This window comes from Panthera tigris, chromosome B4, assembly GCF_018350195.1.
Source record: "Panthera tigris isolate Pti1 chromosome B4, P.tigris_Pti1_mat1.1, whole genome shotgun sequence".
NCBI classification, from domain to species: domain Eukaryota; kingdom Metazoa; phylum Chordata; class Mammalia; order Carnivora; family Felidae; genus Panthera; species Panthera tigris.
Window position 1 is genome coordinate 4,608,499 of NC_056666.1, and position 17,798 is coordinate 4,626,296.

Below are 17,798 nucleotides of genomic sequence, written 5' to 3' on the forward strand. Positions count from 1 at the left end.
CTTCCTGAAAGGTATTTCACTGGGTACGGAATTCTATGTCAGTATTTCTCCCTGAATCCACTGGCTTGTGGCTTCTGGTACAGCCTATGAGAAGCTGTCCGTACAAATATTATTCCTTTGAAGGTCTCTCTGGCTGGGTTTGAGTTTTTATCTCTGTCTTTGGTTGCTTTAGTTTTACCATCATGTGTCTTTTTTTTTTTTTTTTTTTTTTTTTTTTTTTTTTTAGTTTTAATTGATTTTTTATTGAGAAAATTGTTGATTCACATCTGGATGTAAGCAATAATACAGAGAGAGATCCCATATACCCTTTTTTTTTTTTTTTTTTATTTTTTTAATATATGAAATTTACTGTCAAATTGGTTTCCATACAACACCCAGTGCTCATCCCAAAAGGTGCCCTCCTCAATACCCATCACCCACCCTGCCCTCCCTCCCACCCTGCCCTCCCTCCCACCCCCCATCAACCCTCAGTTTGTTCTCAGTTTTTAACAGTCTCTAATGCTTTGGCTCTCTCCCACTCTAACCTCTTTTTTTTTTTTTTTCCTTCCCCTCCCCCATGGGTTTCTGTTATGTTTCTCAGGATCCACATAAGAGTGAAACCATATGGTATCTGTCTTTCTCTGTATGGCTTATTTCACTTAGCATCACACTCTCCAGTTCCATCCATGTTGCTACAAAAGGCCATATTTCATTTTTTCTCATTGCCACGTAGTATTCCATTGTGTATATAAACCACAATTTCTTTATCCATTCATCAGTTGATGGACATTTAGGCTCTTTCCATAATTTGGCTATTGTTGAGAGTGCCGCTATAAACATTGGGGTACAGGTGCCCCTATGCATCAGTACTCCTGTATCCCTTGGATAAATTCCTAGCAGTGCTATTGCTGGGTCATAGGGTAGGTCTATTTTTAATTTTCTGAGGAACCTCCATACTGTTTTCCAGAGCGGCTGCACCAATTTGCATTCCCACCAACAGTGCAAGAGGGTTCCTGTTTCTCCACATCCTCTCCAGCATCTATAGTCTCCTGATTTCTTCATTTTGGCCACTCTGACTGGCGTGAGGTGGTATCTGAGTGTGGTTTTGATTTGTATTTCCCTGATAAGGAGCGACGTTGAACATCTTTTCATGTGCCTGTTGGCCATCCGGATGTCTTCTTTAGAGAAGTGTCTATTCATGTTTTCTGCCCATTTCTTCACTGGGTTATTTGTTTTTCTGGTGTGGAGTTTGATGAGCTCTTTATAGATTTTGGATACTAGCCCTTTGTCCGATGTGTCATTTGCAAATATCTTTTCCCATTCCGTTGGTTGCCTTTTAGTTTTGTTGGTTGTTTCCTTTGCTGTGCAGAAGCTTTTTATCTTCATAAGGTCCCAGTAATTCACTTTTGCTTTTAATTCCCTTGCCTTTGGGGATGTGCCGAGTAAGAGATTGCTACGGCTGAGGTCAGAGAGGTCTTTTCCTGCTTTCTCCTCTAAGGTTTTGATGGTTTCCTGTCTCACATTCAGGTCCTTTATCCATTTTGAGTTTATTTTTGTGAATGGTGTGAGAAAGTGGTCTAGTTTCAACCTTCTGCATGTTGCTGTCCAGTTCTCCCAGCACCATTTGTTAAAGAGACTGTCTTTTTTCCATTGGATGTTCTTTCCTGCTTTGTCAAAGATTAGTTGGCCATACGTTTGTGGGTCTAGTTCTGGGGTTTCTATTCTATTCCATTGGTCTATGTGTCTGTTTTTATGCCAATACCATGCTGTCTTGATGATGACAGCTTTGTAGTAGAGGCTAAAGTCTGGGATTGTGATGCCTCCTGCTTTGGTCTTCTTCTTCAAAATTACTTTGGCTATTCGGGGCCTTTTGTGGTTCCATATGAATTTTAGGATTGCTTGTTCTAGTTTCGAGAAGAATGCTGGTGCAATTTTGATTGGGATTGCATTGAATGTGTAGATAGCTTTGGGTAGTATTGACATTTTGACAATATTTATTCTTCCAATCCATGAGCAAGGAATGTCTTTCCATTTCTTTATATCTTCTTCAATTACCTGCATAAGCTTTCTATAGTTTTCAGCATACAGATCTTTTACATCTTTGGTTAGATTTATTCCTAGGTATTTTATGCTTCTTGGTGCAATTGTGAATGGGATCAGTTTCTTCATTTGTCTTTCTGTTGCTTCATTGTTAGTGTATAAGAATGCAACTGATTTCTGCACATTGATTTTGTATCCTGCAACTTTGCTGAATTCATGTATCAGTTCTAGCAGACTTTTGGTGGAGTCTATCGGATTTTCCATGTATAATATCATGTCATCTGCAAAAAGCAAAAGCTTGACTTCATCTTTGCCAATTTTGATGCCTTTGATTTCCTTTTGTTGTCTGATTGCTGATGCTAGAACTTCCAGCACTATATTAAACAGCAGCGGTGACAGTGGGCATCCCTGTCGTGTTCCTGATCTCAGGGAAAAAGCTCTCAGTTTTTCCCCGTTGAGGATGATGTTAGCTGTGGGCTTTTCATAAATGGCCTTTATGATCTTTAAGTATGTTCCTTCTATCCCGACTTTCTCAAGGGTTTTTATTAAGAAAGGGTGCTGGATTTTGTCAAAGGCCTTTTCTGCATCGATTGACAGGATCATATGGTTCTTCTCTTTTTTTTTGTTAATGTGATGTATCACGTTGATCGATTTGCGAATGTTGAACCAGCCCTGCATCCCAGGAATGAATCCCACTTGATCATGGTGAATAATTCTTTTTATATGCTGTTGAATTCGATTTGCTAGTATCTTATTAAGAATTTTTGCATCCATATTCATCAGGGATATTGGCCTGTAGTTCTCTTTTTTTACTGGGTCTCTGTCTGGTTTAGGAATCAAAGTAATGCTGGCTTCATAGAATGAGTCTGGAAGTTTTCCTTCCCTTTCTATTTCTTGGAATAGCTTGAGAAGGATAGGTATTATCTCTGCTTTAAATGTCTGGTAGAACTCCCCTGGGAAGCCATCTGGTCCTGGACTCTTATTTGTTGGGAGATTTTTGATAACCGATTCAATTTCTTCGCTGGTTATGGGTCTGTTCAAGCTTTCTATTTCCTCCTGATTGAGTTTTGGAAGAGTGTGGGTGTTTAGAAATTTGTCCATTTCTTCCAGGTTGTCCAATTTGCTGACATATAATTTTTCATAGTATTCCCTGATAATTGTTTGTATCTCTGAGGGATTGGTTGTAATCATTCCATTTTCATTCATGATTTTATCTATTTGGGTCATCTCCCTTTTCTTTTTGAGAAGCCTGGCTAGAGGTTTGTCAATTTTGTTTATTTTTTCAAAAAACCAACTCTTGGTTTCGTTGATCTGCTCTACAGTTTTTTTAGATTCTATATTGTTTATTTCTGCTCTGATCTTTATTATTTCTCTTCTTCTGTTGGGTTTAGGCTGCCTTTGCTGTTCTGCTTCTATTTCCTTTAGGTGTGCTGTTAGATTTTGTATTTGGGATTTTTCTTGTTTCTTGAGATAGGCCTGGATTGCAATGTATTTTCCTCTCAGGACTGCCTTCGCTGCATCCCAAAGCGTTTGGATTGTTGTATTTTCATTTTTGTTTGTTTCCATATATGTTTTAATTTCTTCTCTAATTGCCTGGTTGACCCACTCATTCGTTAGTAGGGTGTTCTTTAACCTCCATGCTTTTGGAGGTTTTCCAGACTTTTTCCTGTGGTTGATTTCAAGCTTCATAGCATTGTGGTCTGAAAGTATGCATGGTATAATTTCAATTCTTGTAAACTTATGAAGGGCTGTTTTGTGACCCAGTATATGATCTATCTTGGAGAATGTTCCATGTGCACTCGAGAAGAAAGTATATTCTGTTGCTTTGGGATGCAGAGTTCTAAATATATCTGTCAAGTCCATCTGATCCAATGTATCATTCAGGGCCCTTGTTTCTTTATTGACTGTGTGTCTAGATGATCTATCCATTTCTGTAAGTGGGGTGTTAAAGTCCCCTGCAATGACCACATTCTTATCAATAAGGTTGCTTATGTTTATGAGTAATTGTTTTATATATCTGGGGGCTCGGGTATTTGGCGCATAGACATTTATAATAGTTAGCTCTTCCTGGTGGATAGACCCTGTGATTATTATATAATGCCCTTCTTCATCTCTTGTTACAGCCTTTAATTTAAAGTCTAGTTTGTCTGATATAAGTATGGCTACTCCAGCTTTCTTTTGGCTTCCAGGAGCATGATAAATAGTTCTCCATCCCCTCACTCTCAATCTAAAGGTGTCCTCAGATCTAAAATGAGTCTCTTGTAGACAGCAAATAGATGGGTCTTGTTTTTTTATCCATTCTGATACCCTATGTCTTTTAGTTGGCGCATTTAATCCATTTACATTCAGTGTTATTATAGAAAGATATGGGTTTAGAGTCATTGTGATGTCTGTATGTTTTATGCTTGTAGTGATGTCTCTGGTACTTTGTCTCACAGGATCCCCCTTAGGATCTCTTGTAGGGCTGGTTTCGTGGTGACAAATTCCTTCAGTTTTTGTTTGTTTGGGAAGACCTTTATCTCTCCTTCTATTCTAAATGACAGACTTGCTGGATAAAGGATTCTCGGCTGCATATTTTTTCTGTTTAGCACACTGTAGATATCGTGCCAAGCCTTTCTGGCCTGCCAAGTTTCAAAGGAGAGATCAGTCACGAGTCTTATAGGTCTCCCTTTATATGTGAGGGCACGTTTATCCCTTGCTGCTTTCAGAATTTTCTCTTTATCCTTGTATTTTGCCAGTTTCACTATGATATGTCGTGCAGAAGATCGATTCAAGTTACGTCTGAAGGGAGTTCTCTGTGCCTCTTGGATTTCAATGCCTTTTTCCTTCCCCAGTTCAGGGAAGTTCTCAGCTATAATTTGTTCAAGTACCCCTTCAGCACCCTTCCCTCTCTCTTCCTCCTCTGGGATACCAATTATGCGTATATTATTTTTTTTTTAGTGTATCACTTAGTTCTCTAATTTTCCCCTCATACTCCTGGATTTTTTTATCTCTCTTTCTTTCAGCTTCCTCTTTCTCCATAACTTTATCTTCTAGTTCACCTATTCTCTCCTCTGCCTCTTCAAGCCGAGCCATCGTGGATTCCATTTTGTTTTGCAATTCGTTTAAAGCGTTTTTCAACTCCTCGTGACTGTTCCTTAGTCCCTCGATCTTTGTGGCAAGAGATTCTCTGCTGTCCTGTATACTGTTTTCAAGCCCAGCGATTAATTTTATGACTATTATTCTAAATTCACTTTCTGTTATATTATTTAAATCCTTTTTGATCAGTTCATTAGCTGTTGTTATTTCCTGGAGATTCTTCTGAGGGGAATTCTTCCGTTTGGTCATTTTGGAGAGTCCCTGGCGTGGTGAGGACCTGCAGGGCACTTCCCCTGTGCTGTGGTGTATGACTGGAGTTAGTGGGCGGGGCCGCAGTCCGACCCGATGTCTGCCCCCAGCCCACCGCTGGGGCCACAGTCAGACTGGTGTGTGCCTTCTCTTCCCCTCTCCTAGGGGCGGGATTCACTGTGGGGTGGCGTGTCCCGTCTGGGCTACTTGCACACTGCCAGGCTTGTGTTGCTGGGGATCTGGCGTATTAGCTGGGGTGGGTAGGCAAGGTGCACGGGGGCTGGAGGGGCAGGCTTAGCTCGCTTCTCCTTAGGTGATCCACTTCAGGAGGGGCCCTGTGGCAGCGGGAGGGAGTCAGATCCGCTGCCGGAGGTTTGGCTCCGCAGAAGCACAGAGTTGGGTGTTTGCGCGGAGCAAGTTCCCTGGCAGGAACTGGTTCCCTTTGGGATTTTGGCTGGGGGATGGGCGGGGGAGATGGCGCTGGCGCCTTTGTTCCCCGCCAAGCTGAGCTCTGCCGTCCGGGGGCTCGGCAGCTCTCCCTCCCTTTGTCCTCCAGCCTTCCCGCTTTCCGAGCAGAGCTGTTAACTTCTGACCTCCCAGACGCTAAGTCGCGCTTGCTGTCGGAACACAGTCTGTCCGGCCCCTCCGCTTTTGCCAGCCCGACTCGGGGGCTCCGCTTGGCCGGCGAGCCGCCCCTCCGCCCCGGCTCCCTCCCGCCAGTCCTTGGAGCGCGCACCGCCTCGCCGCCCTTCCTACCCTCTTCCGTGGGCCTCTGGTCTGCGCTTGACTCCGGAGACTCCCTTCTGCTAATCCTCTGGCGGTTTTCTGGGTTCTTTAGGCAGGTGTAGGTGGAATCTAAGTGATCGGCAGGACGCGCTGTGAGCCCCGCGTCCTCCTACGCCGCCATCTTCCGGAACCCCCTCCATCATGTGTCTTTATGTTGATTTCTTTATTTGTCCTACTTTCGATCTGTTGGGCTTAATGATTTGTCAATTCATGTCTTTCTTAAGTTTTAGAGAGTTCTCGTTATCTTTTTGAATATGGCTTTCTTTCCATTTTCTCCTTCCTCTTCTTTTCATTAGACGTTTTTTTTTTTTTTTTTAATTTTTTAACGTTTATTTATTTTTGAGACAGAGAGAGACAGGGCATGAACAGGGGAAGGGCAGAGAGAGAGGGAGACACAGAATCTGAAACAGGCTCCAGGCTCTGAGCGGTCAGCACAGAGCCTGACGCGGGGCTTGAACTCACGGACCGTGAGATCATCACCTGAGCCGAAGTCGGAAGCTTAACTGACCGAGCCACCCAGGCGCCCCTCGTTAGACGTTTTTTACGGTGGCTTATACATCTCTTAATATCTCCTATTTTCAGTCACTTTGTATCTCTCTGCCACATCCTGCTTAATTTCTCCAGCTATCCTCCTGTTCATCCACTGTCTTTCTCTGGCTTTCCCTAATCTTTTTTTTTAAGGCCACACGCTGAGTTTTCAATTTTAATTATTGTTCTAGAATTTTTTTTTCCAAATCTGCTGCATCCAACTTTTTTTTTGGTAATTGACTATTTTGTGATGATATTTTCCATCTTGTCTTCTATTTGTTTAGACACAGTCACTGTAGATTTTTCCTAATCTGCATGATTATTCGACAAAACAAACATCTTTGCAGGTCTCTTTCCTTTGTCAGTTATTTTTTCTTTTTTCTTTTTTTTTTAATGTTTATCTATTTCTGAGAGAGACAGAGCTCGAGAGGGGAATGGCCAGAGAGAGAGGGAGACACAGAATCTGAAGCAGGCTCCAGGCTCCGAGCCATCAGCACAGAGCCCGATGCGGGGCTTGAACTCACAAACCGTGAGATCATGACCTGAGCCGAAGTCGGATGCTTAACCGACTGAGCCACCCAGGCGCCCATGTCAGTTATTTTTTCTGATTCTTACCACAAGTGGCCTTTTTTCCATGTGTGCTTGCTTTTGACTGTGAGCTTCTGGTTTTCTTTGAAAACTTATTTGAAGTCTTTGAGGTCTGGGATGGACACGTTTCTCCAGAGGATTTGCATTTCCTTCTTCAAGTCATGTAGGGGGTATCATCTGTTTAAATTGATTCACTCGAGTTTTAGTTTTCAGACTATCCAAGGGAAGCAACTTGGGGTTACTTTGTAATCTAAGGCCAGCTTGTGGCTATAAAATCCTTCCCAATACCCTGCTCTGCTCAACACCAGGGAAAATCACCTTGTCTCTCTTGGGTGTTGAGAAGCTGGGGTGCGTTTACCCTTATTCTAAACGTATTTGGGGAGTTGAACTTTATGGAGAAGGGTCTCCTAGGAAACAGTCTTGGATTGGGCCCTGGGCATTGGTCGCTCTCCCTCGTGTGCCCATTGAGTCCATGAAGAATGAAGTGTCCCCGTTTGGCAAACACCTGTAACACAAAGGGGATTTCTGGCTTCCACTCACCTCTCTCATTTCGTAAGAAATGGCCTACTGATTCTTTACTATCTTATTCATCGGTGCTTTCAGTATGCTCCTTTGTGCTTTATTTGGGCAAGTTTTCTTTTACTTAGTGGTCAAAGCGGTCACGATAACTTGTCACATCCTGTTACTGGAGCCAGAACTCCAATCGCTTCTTTTTAAACTTGCTGTGGATGCACCTCTTTTAAAAATGGTGAGAGTCTCTGTCTTTCGTTGGGAAAATGTAGCATATTCACATTTCTGTGATTACAATATGCATGGGTATACTCTTGTCTTATTTTATGTTTTCCACTGACTATGTTATTACTTTCCTCCAATTTGAAAGACTGATTAAATTTTCTTTGTACCACAAATTTTTCGCTCATGGTTTGTAAGTTGTAACACATTTTCCAGTACTTCTATTACTTTAAAATTTAATATGCAAATTTAATTATATACATTAATGTATATACTTTAATCTTACATATTTTAGTCTTTTAGAAATAAATTGCCCCCAAAACATGCACACACACACACACACATTTTCAATCTTCCTCCTTTTATTTTTAATATTTTTTAATGTTTATTGAGAGAGAAAGGGAGAGAGAGACAGAGTGTGAACAGGGGAGGGGCAGAGAGAAAAGAGGGAGATACAGAATCCGAAGCAGGCTTCAGGCTCCGAGCTGTCAGCACAGAGCCCAATGTGGGGCTCGAACTCACAAACCGCAAGATCATGACCTAAGCTGAAGTCAGATGCTCAACCACTGAGCCACCCAGGGACCCCAAATCTTCCCTTTTTAATGCCCATCCTCACCCCCACTGTTTCCAAAATTGATAATATTTGGAATTTTAGCGTCATTAAAATAAATATTTTACATTAGCCATCAACAATTATTTAGGCATAAATAGAAATTGTACTGCCTTCTTCACACACTACTGCTTCCTGTATCCCATTTATTCCTTCTTATTGGATTTGTTAGTCATGTTGCTGGATTACACATGCAAGTAATTCTTTCAATTTTGCAAGTAGTACATTTGATAGCTTCTTGCATATCCAAAAATGTGTTCATTTTTCCCCACCCTTAAGTAACAATTTGTTTGAATATGAGATTTTAGGCTCCAAATTTTATTTCCTCAAAACTCTGAGGATACTGACCATTATTCCTTCTTTCCAATGAAAAATATTGCACTGCTCTGAATCTTTGTTCCTTGGAGATAGCCTATTTTTCTCTGAGAGCTTTTATGATTTTTCTCTTTATTTCTTCTAACATGAACATTTCCATGATGTATCTATATGCAATCTTTAAATCACCTCGTTCCATACCTGGAGGACTCTTCTAATCATCAGGTCATATTCTTTCTTGGGTCTGAGCTTTTTATTTATTTATTTGTTTTCTCCTCTCCTTATTGCCTGTTCTCTCTCCTGGAACTGTTGTTGGATGTAAGTTGAAATTTTTAATTCTGCCCTTTTGACTTTTGACTTCTTTCATGCTTTCCTTTTCTTGGCTCTCTGCATTATATTCTTGGAAAATTCCTCAGCTACAACTTTTGGCCAGTTAATTTGCTTTTCATCTGTGTTGGTCTTGCTATTGATATGTCTTTTGGTTTACTTTATATTTTAAATGACCAGAATTTTAGTGTGTGTTTTTTTTTCATGGCTGAATTGGCATTTCACCTTTCCCTTTGAAGTCTTCTTCTGTTTGCTTTATTTACTCTCTTTCCTTGTGTCCTAATTCTTCCCCCTTTAGGATTTTGAGGTCTGTCTCATTGTGAAGGTTTTCCTGAAATCTTTTAACAATCACTGTTTTGTCTTTTACACAGTTTTGTCTTAGACTTCTGTTTTCCAGCCTGTGCTATTTTCTACAGCCTGCTTCTAGTTATAAAGGGGGAGGGTTGGAATGTACCGCCAGTCGGAGTGGCTGGTATCTCTCTTCTGGTTTAGTGTTCCCCATCCTCCCTGGAATATTCAGCTTCCTGAGGCACTACTCCGTATGTCCAGCTCCTGGATCCCCACTGCATTAGCCTGTGGGCAAGTGTACTCCACATGCAGAGGAGGGGGAAGAGGCCAACTGACACCCCTGCTCCAAATGTACCTCCCCATTTAATCACCCCAACAAATCACTCAAACTCCTTCCACACCTTGTATCTGTTGATTCTGCCTGGGGAGCTCCCTTAATCATGTGCTCTCCAGCAGTTTTCTCCTGAATTTATGAGTTCTACGTGTTACAGAATTTGATCTTCATGAAACCAATCCTGTCTCTACCTGCCAATAATCCCCCAAATTTTTAGGGTTCTGATCATTCCATGTAATAAAGACAAAGAGTAAGTCTGTTCCATTTTATAAAATCAGAATCTTGTTTATTTTGTTGCTGTGTCAGATTTCTCCCCTTGGCCCCTGATATTTTTAGTTTGAGACAAGGTAAGGGAAAATCAGAAGATCTGAGTTTCTCATTTCTGGCCATTGACACATTCGGTATGTTTAATTTTTTACATTTTTTTTCATTTTTTTTAATGTTTATTTATTTTGAGAGAGAAGGAGAGAGAGGGGGGAGAGAGAGAGGGGGGGAGAGAGACAGAATATGAATGAGTAGGGGAGGGGCAGAGAGAGGGAGACAGAATCCCAAGCAGGCTCCACACTGTCAGTACAAAGCCTGATGCGGGGCTCGAACCCACAAACTGTGAGATCATAACCTGAACTGAAACCAAGAGTTGGACACCTAAATGACTGAGCCACTCAGGCACCCCTAATTTTTTGTTTTTAATACTCAACCTCACTTAGAGCTATGATTAACTTAAGATTTGCAATTAGAACAAAATTAGAAAAATCTCGTTTGTAATGTAATTTAAGAAACATATCCTTTTTTTTCCTTTTATTTTAGTAATTCCTTTATTCCTTAGAAGACTAAATCTTAAAAGAATAAAGTTTCTTCAACTAATAATAATCGGAAGTTCAAGTCTGGAGAAGTCTTCTGCTGTGATGGTTAGTTTCATGTGTCAACTTGGATAGCCCGTGGTGCTTATTCAATCAATCACCAATCCATGTATTGCTATGAAGTCATTTTGTAGATACCGCTAACACTGACAATCAGTTGACTTTATGTAAATATTACCCTTGATAATGTGGGTGGGTCTCACTTAATCAGTGGAAAGGCCTTAAAAACAAAACAGCACTATCAGCTTCAGCTCCTACCCAAGAGTTGCCAGCCTGCCAGTCTGCCCTACTAACTTCAGATCTTATAGTGTCCACAATGACATAAACCATTCCATGAAATACATCTCCACAGATACATAACATGCGACTCCATTACCTTGTATACATATAAACATATACTTAAACCTCTCTCTGTATAAATCTCCGTTTTTCTATAAACATATACATAAACGTATTTATTACTAGCTCTGTTTCTCTGGTAGAACCCTCACTGACACAGGCGTGGCTGTCCTTAGGTCCTGAGAGAGAGTGAAAGAAAACTTGCAAGTATAAAAGTGTATGTTTATGGTTAGGATTTCCTTTCTTTACAAAGTTCCTCCCTTAAGTATTTTTTAATATAGGCCAGTCAATTTGCTGGCTAAGAAACTGAGAAGAAGAAACCTTCTAAGTGAGAAATTCTTGTTAAACAAAAATTCTTCAGCTCTGAGAAATAATTCTCATTGATACACTGACCTTTCTGAAGTTATCTTTGCTAATTCTCCATTGGCGGCCCTGGTGGCCACAGCCAAAGTCACTTTCCATTGTCATTCCCTCCCCCGTGGTACCCACATGCCTACCTTGTTCCCCCTCCATCCTCCTCTCCCATTGCTAACATAATTCAGTAGTTTAAAACTTCAGTGGCATCTTCTTAAGATAGTCTAAGCATGAAAGAAATTAGCCCCAATCTACTTTTAATTAGTAATGCTTTTCCTGGCTACACATTTTTCCCTCCAAGTTTCATTCTTCTTCTTCTTCTTTTTTTTTTTTTAAGTTTATTTATTCATTTAGAGAGAGTAAAAGAGAATGTGAGCAGGAGAGAGGCAGAGAGAGAGAGAGGAAGAGAGAGAATGCCAAGCAGGCTCCACACTGTCAGCGCAGAACCCAACGTGGGGCTTGAGCCCACGAACTGTGAGATCATGACCTGACCTGAAATCAAGAGTCAGATGCCTAACTGACTGAGCCACTCAGGTGCCTCCCAAGTTTCATTCTTCTTAAACCCTCCAGCTAGCACTCCAGTTTCCAATTTTACGGTTTTTCTCATTGACATATCTAAAAGCAAACCAATATAGCAAATGATGATAGATAGATGCAAAAAATGAACAACTTTCACTTCACGTACACACAAACACACATGATAGATTTTAAGACACAACAAACCTGATTTCAAATAGTCTGCTCTGTTGTGCCAATAAAACTCTTCTGCTGGTCCGGTGAGATTAGCGAAACTTTTCTTCGTAAAGCAAGTTTACCGTAAAGTAACCTCCTCATTGGCAGTTTAAGAAAGCACAGCCTTAATAGCTTTAAGACACGAGTCTGAGGACTCGCTGGAAGAACAGAAGTAAATCCACGGCACAGAGTGGTCAAGCAGACTGTCAGAAGTGACAGGATGAATTCTCGGGATTCTTCCTCTACAACCCCACTTATACACCAGCTAGTACACACTGTGTGACCCTGCTGGTTGCTGAAACAAGCATGATATGTATCACTTCGTAACCAGGTTTACAAAAAGAGAGTTTGATTTCTTTAGAGAAAATAAGAGAATAGGTTTTAGAATTCTTGATTTGGGTCCTAATTTGTATTAGTATACTAGTCGTTGAAATGATTTGAGAACATCCCACAAGAGAATGTTTGTAAATCGCTGTTTGGGTGGAAACCAGCTACTTCAGCGTGCCTGGCTCGCTCAGTTGGAGGAATGAGGCTCTTGATCTCGGGGTCGTGAGTTCGAGCCCATTGTTAAGCCCCGCTTAAATAAATAAGCTTTAAAAAAACAAAGCTCTTTAGACAGCATTTCTGTACTGTTTTACTCTAACTGCCGCAAAGCAATATTTTCTTTTTTAATTTTGGGTAGGGTAGGATAAAGTAAAATATCACAACATGATTCTTATAACACAAGAATTTTTCCTTGTGGTATAAATGTAATTCAAGTTCAGCATCTCGTGATTTAAAAAATTATAAAACACAAGAAAGTAAAAATAATAATAACTTAATACTCATACTCTGACTACCTAGAGATATCTTAATGCATTGATTTCATCTTCTTCCTCCATTAAATCTCTTATAATTCATGACTCAGGATGTACTGATTATACCTCTATAGTCCATGTTTTTATTTAAAAATTACGGTATACTTATCCTATTATACACTTCATAGTTCATTTTTGTTGACTGAAAATATTTTTTCCACGGGGCACCTGGGTGGCTCAGTCAGTTGAGTGTCTGACTAGCTCAGGTCATGATCTCACAGTTCGTGGGATTGAGCCCACGTTGGGCTCTGTGTTGACAGCAGGGAGCTTGCTTGGGATTCTCTCTCTCCTTCTCTCTCTGCCCCTCCCCTGCTCGCTCTCTCTCTCTCAAAATAAATGAATAAACATTAAAAAAAAACAACAAAATATTCTTTCCAGTGGGTCAACTATAATTAACCATTTCCCCATCATTATTTATTTAGACTACCTTTACTTTTTCTGATATTATAAACATCAAGGCCATTAATATCTTCACATTGCAGGGAAAACAAAATTTCAATTCTACCCTCTCAGTGTGTCGGGCTGGGCATGAGAGTTAAAATGACAGAACACAGATCAACAGGGGAAAAGCAAATAAATTTTCACATGTACATGGGAGCTCCCCAATCCCAACAGGAAAAAGACGATCCAACGAAGTGGCAAAACCTTAGTGCTCATATAGTAGGTCAGATGAAGAGAGGCAATCGTGCAAAAGTAGCTAAAATACATGAGGAGGCCAAGGGAAGATAACTGTTATTCTAACAAGTGCTGTTTGTACAGAATTCTCTGTACACCTGTCCTCCCAATCTCTGGTGATGAGAAGATTCCTTTCTTCCTGGCACAGGGACAGCAGCTGCTCACATGGAAGTTTTATCTCCAGTTTTTAGGAAGAAAAGTGGAGATCAGAATGTCCTTCTTGTATCTGGTGTTCTTCAAGTGCCCACAGCTCAAAATAATCCTAATGTCATATTCCCAGCTGGCATATTCTACCCTTTCATGTATGTATAATTTTATTCCTTAGGACATTTTCCCAGAAATGGAATCATAGTATCAAAGGAGAAGTTATTTTTAATGTTTGTTTATTTTTGAGAGAGAGAGAGACAGAGACAGAGACAGAGCACGAGCAGGAGAGGGGCAGAGAGAGTGGGAGACACAGAATCCGAAGCAGGCTCCAGGCTCCCAGCTGTCAGCACAGAGCCCCAAGGGGGGCTTGAACTCACTAACCCTGAGATCATGACCTGAGCCAAAGTCCAACGTTTAACGGACTAATCTATAATAACCCGGAAGAAGTTATTTTTTAAAGACTTTGACACATAAAAAGCAATATTTAAAATCAAAGAATGTGCTATTTAACAGCCGTCTTTTTTATTTAAGGAGATCCTTTATTGGATGCTGAGCTTTTTGCCGCCTTCATACACTTAGAGGATGAAGGCACCTTCACTCTCTTTTGCTAAAGAGAAAATGCCTCTCCCTATTGGGAGACAGGACGGCTCATAATTCGGTCTTAGTGGTTTCCTAGAGACAGCCCTGAGAACACATTTCCATCACCTTTGGTAACTGGGGATTTATCTCACATGAATAATTTAGCGCGTATGCGGCCAATAACGCCACATCAGTTTGGGTCCTTACTCTCGATCCCTCTTCTCCCCCAATACTAAGAAAGATCTAAAGTGCTTCCAATCTGCCGTGGCCTGTGGCTTAAGTCCTAATGAACACTGAAACAGGTAACGGGCCTTGGGGATTTCGCCATTGGGTCTGAACTAAATCCAAGGCCATCCAGGAATCTGCAGGACTGACCCCTTCACCATCCTGCCTGGCCCCGTTCCATTTAAGGGCCAAAAGGGCGGGACTTCACGTTTCCTAGCAACCGCCCGCTGCCCCCCGATTGGCTGGGCGCCGCACGGCCGCCATTTTCAAACCCCGGAAGATGGCGGCGGCGGTGGCGGCGCCCTCCTGACAGGAACTGCTCTCCGGGCAGCAGTGGTCGGGCGCGGTGCCCGACCCAGCGGGTCCCCCGGGCACCCGGCCACCGCCCCACCCCCCTCCGCGCCATGGAGCCCGAGCAGGCTGCCCAGAAGCAGCCCCGGCCGCGGAGGCGCAGCCGCCGGGCCTCCGGGCTCAACGCGGACGGCGCCGCGGGACCTTCGGCCGACACCCCCAGGCCGGGGCCCGACGGCCGGTAAGCGCTGGGAGTCGCAGCGACCGGGGACCCGGGCGTCCGGTCCGAGCACGGGGGGGGGGGGAGGGACGCGGAGAGGGGCAGCTGCTCACCCCCCTCCTCCTCCTCCGCGTCCTCCTGGTCCTCAGGCGGGGCGCGCGCTGCTGACCCTCCTCCTCCTCCTCCTCCCACCCCCCCCCCGGCGGGGGCGCGGGCTCTTTACTCACCTCCTCTTCCTCCTCCCGGTCCTCAGGCGGGGCGCGGGCTGCAGTCCTCCTCCTCCCCCATCAGCCCCCTCCTGCTCCCTCCTCCCTCCTGCCCTTCCTCTGGCCCGGCGCGCGCTGCCCACTTCCCGCTGCCCCGCCCCTCCCTCCAGGGCGGGGGCGGGGCCGGGGGAGGCGCGGGCCGGCGGAGGAGGTGGGCTCTCCGCGGGCCGGGGGCTGCAGCGGGGGCGGGTGCTCAACGCCACCCCGGAGGCCGACCGCCCGGGAGCCTGCGGGCCTCGGGAAGGGGGAGGGGTCGCCACCGGAGGAGCCGCGCGACTTGCAACGGGCGCGAAACTGGGGCTGAAAGCGAGCGTTCGAGGGAGACGCCTTGCGGACGCCTGTCGGCGAACCGAGCACAGCCCGCGGCGGCTCCAGCCTCCCGGCGGAACAGGTCCCAGCGGATGGTCGCTGGCTTTGCCTGTCGTCCCACGGTCCCCATTCTGTGTCGTGTGTCTGGAAAGGGTGGCCCCTGAGGGCCTCCGAAGGCTGCGTCTGGGAGAGGGGCGGCGGACACGAGTACTGAACACCTTGCCCTCCCGCCGCGCCGTTGGAGGTGGCAGGTGCCGGTTGCCGGCTGTTGGACCTTTCGTCTCTAGGCCCGCGTCCTCAGCTGGGAAATGGGGGTTCCGCTGGGACCCACTTCGTGGCAGTTGTAAAATGTAGAGAGAAGGCGCGGAAGGGGCGTGCGCCGCGCCTCTGCCCCGAGCGCCCTCGATCTGTGTTAACTGTGTTAACTGCCGGCTGGTTTTTAAAGTAACAATTCCGCCTCTGCGCGTCGTTTCCAAAGGCCCTGTGGTCCGTCTCACACACTGCTTGGGATAGACCACAGTCCCTCGCGTAATTGACATTCTGCTTGCGCCTGAAGGTGCTGCTCCCTGTTTGAGACATAGGACACCTTTCATCGACAAGGCATTTATAAACCCATTGGGATGTTTTGTTCTGTTTTTAATTTTTGTTTTTTGACATTTACTTAATTTTGAGAGACAGGGTGCGCGGGATAGAGGACCTCAAGCAGGCTCTGACGCAGTGATTGCAGAGCCCAGCGCGGGGCTCATACCCGCAAACCACAAGGTCGTGACCCGAGCCGAAGCCAGCGAGGCTCCTCCAACTGAGCCACCCAGACACCCCTATAAGCCCATCGCTAAGTTACTCTGCAGAGACCTAGGGGTTTTTTTCATTAGAAACATTTTTATTGTTTTGTGGTTTACAGTACTTGTGGTCTCACACCTTCGTGAAATGTCGGTAGTGATTACAGCCTCTATTTAAGGAGTGTTAGAAGGGCAAGAGGAGTCACTTCAGCCTGAGAGGTGCAAAGACTAGTTAAGGAACATAGAATTTCGGAAATATCCAACAGAGGCAGCGTTAGATTCCTTCTGCATTCATTCATTTATACTGTTGGGCACCGTCCAGGCGTTGTAGATACTGGGAATTCTGCTGAATAAAATAGATGAAGTGTCTCCTCTCACGAAGCTTAAATTGGGTGAGAAAGACTATCATCAAATATATACCGTATCAGGTGGTCGTACTGTGAAGAGAATTAAGGCATGGTAAAGGGGATAGAGATCAGGAGAGGGTAGTGTTGCTTTTGTTGTTGTTGTTGATTTACTTTTGAGAGAGAGAGAGTGAGTGGGCAGGGGAGGGGCAGAGAGAGGGAGAGACATTCCCAAGCAGGCTCCGTGCTGTCAGCACAGAGACTGAGGGGTCTTGAACTCACGAATCCTGAGATCATGACCTGAGCTGAAATCAAGAGCCATACCCTTAACTGCACCACCCAGGTGCCCCAGTGTTGCTGTTTTTAAAAGAGCAAAAGGAAAAGCTCCCATGATGATGACATTTGAGATCCGAAGACATTAAGGAATAAGGCAAGTGAGTATTTGGAGGGAGAGACGGCAAGTGCAAAGGCCTTGCAGTAGAATCCCATTTGGTGTCTTTAAGGATCTGCAGAGAAGCCAAGACCCGGTGGAGGAAACAAGGGGAAGAAGCGCAGAGGAAGAGGTCAGAGACGAGGCGGGGGCCAGATCATGCAGTACCTGGGATACCTACCCTTGAAGGGACCTCAAATTTGAATTAGTGAGTTGGGAAGCAGGAACAGATGATGTGATCTATGTTCTAAAAGGACCACTCTGACTTACGTGGCGAGAGAAGCAGGGACCTAGAAGCAGAGGGTATTGTAGTTGAGACATCGTATCAAAGTGGGAGACATGAAAAATACTCATATTTGGGATGTGTTTGAAAATAGAGCTGACGGGGGCGCCTGGGTGGCTCAGTCAGTTGAGCGTCCGACTTCGGCTCAGGTCATGATCTCACGGTTCGTGAGTTCGAGCCCCGCGTCGGGCTCTGTGCTGACCGCTCAGAGCCTGGAGTCTGCTTCGGATTCTGTGTCTCCCTCTCTCTCTGCC

The 17,798-nt window shown here is 44.1% G+C and overlaps 1 protein-coding gene across 1 annotated transcript in view; it reads left to right on the forward strand.

Moving 5' to 3' along the window:
• The first annotated feature begins 14,902 nt into the window (after positions 1-14,902).
• The window catches only part of NET1 (neuroepithelial cell transforming 1), a 61,055-nt gene continuing 58,159 nt past the window's right edge, over positions 14,903-17,798 (forward strand). The window contains exon 1 of the mRNA XM_042990945.1: positions 14,903-15,154. Within this exon, the coding sequence (XP_042846879.1) occupies positions 15,027-15,154 (128 nt within the window). The 5' untranslated portion in view covers positions 14,903-15,026. The remainder of the gene's footprint in view (positions 15,155-17,798) is intronic.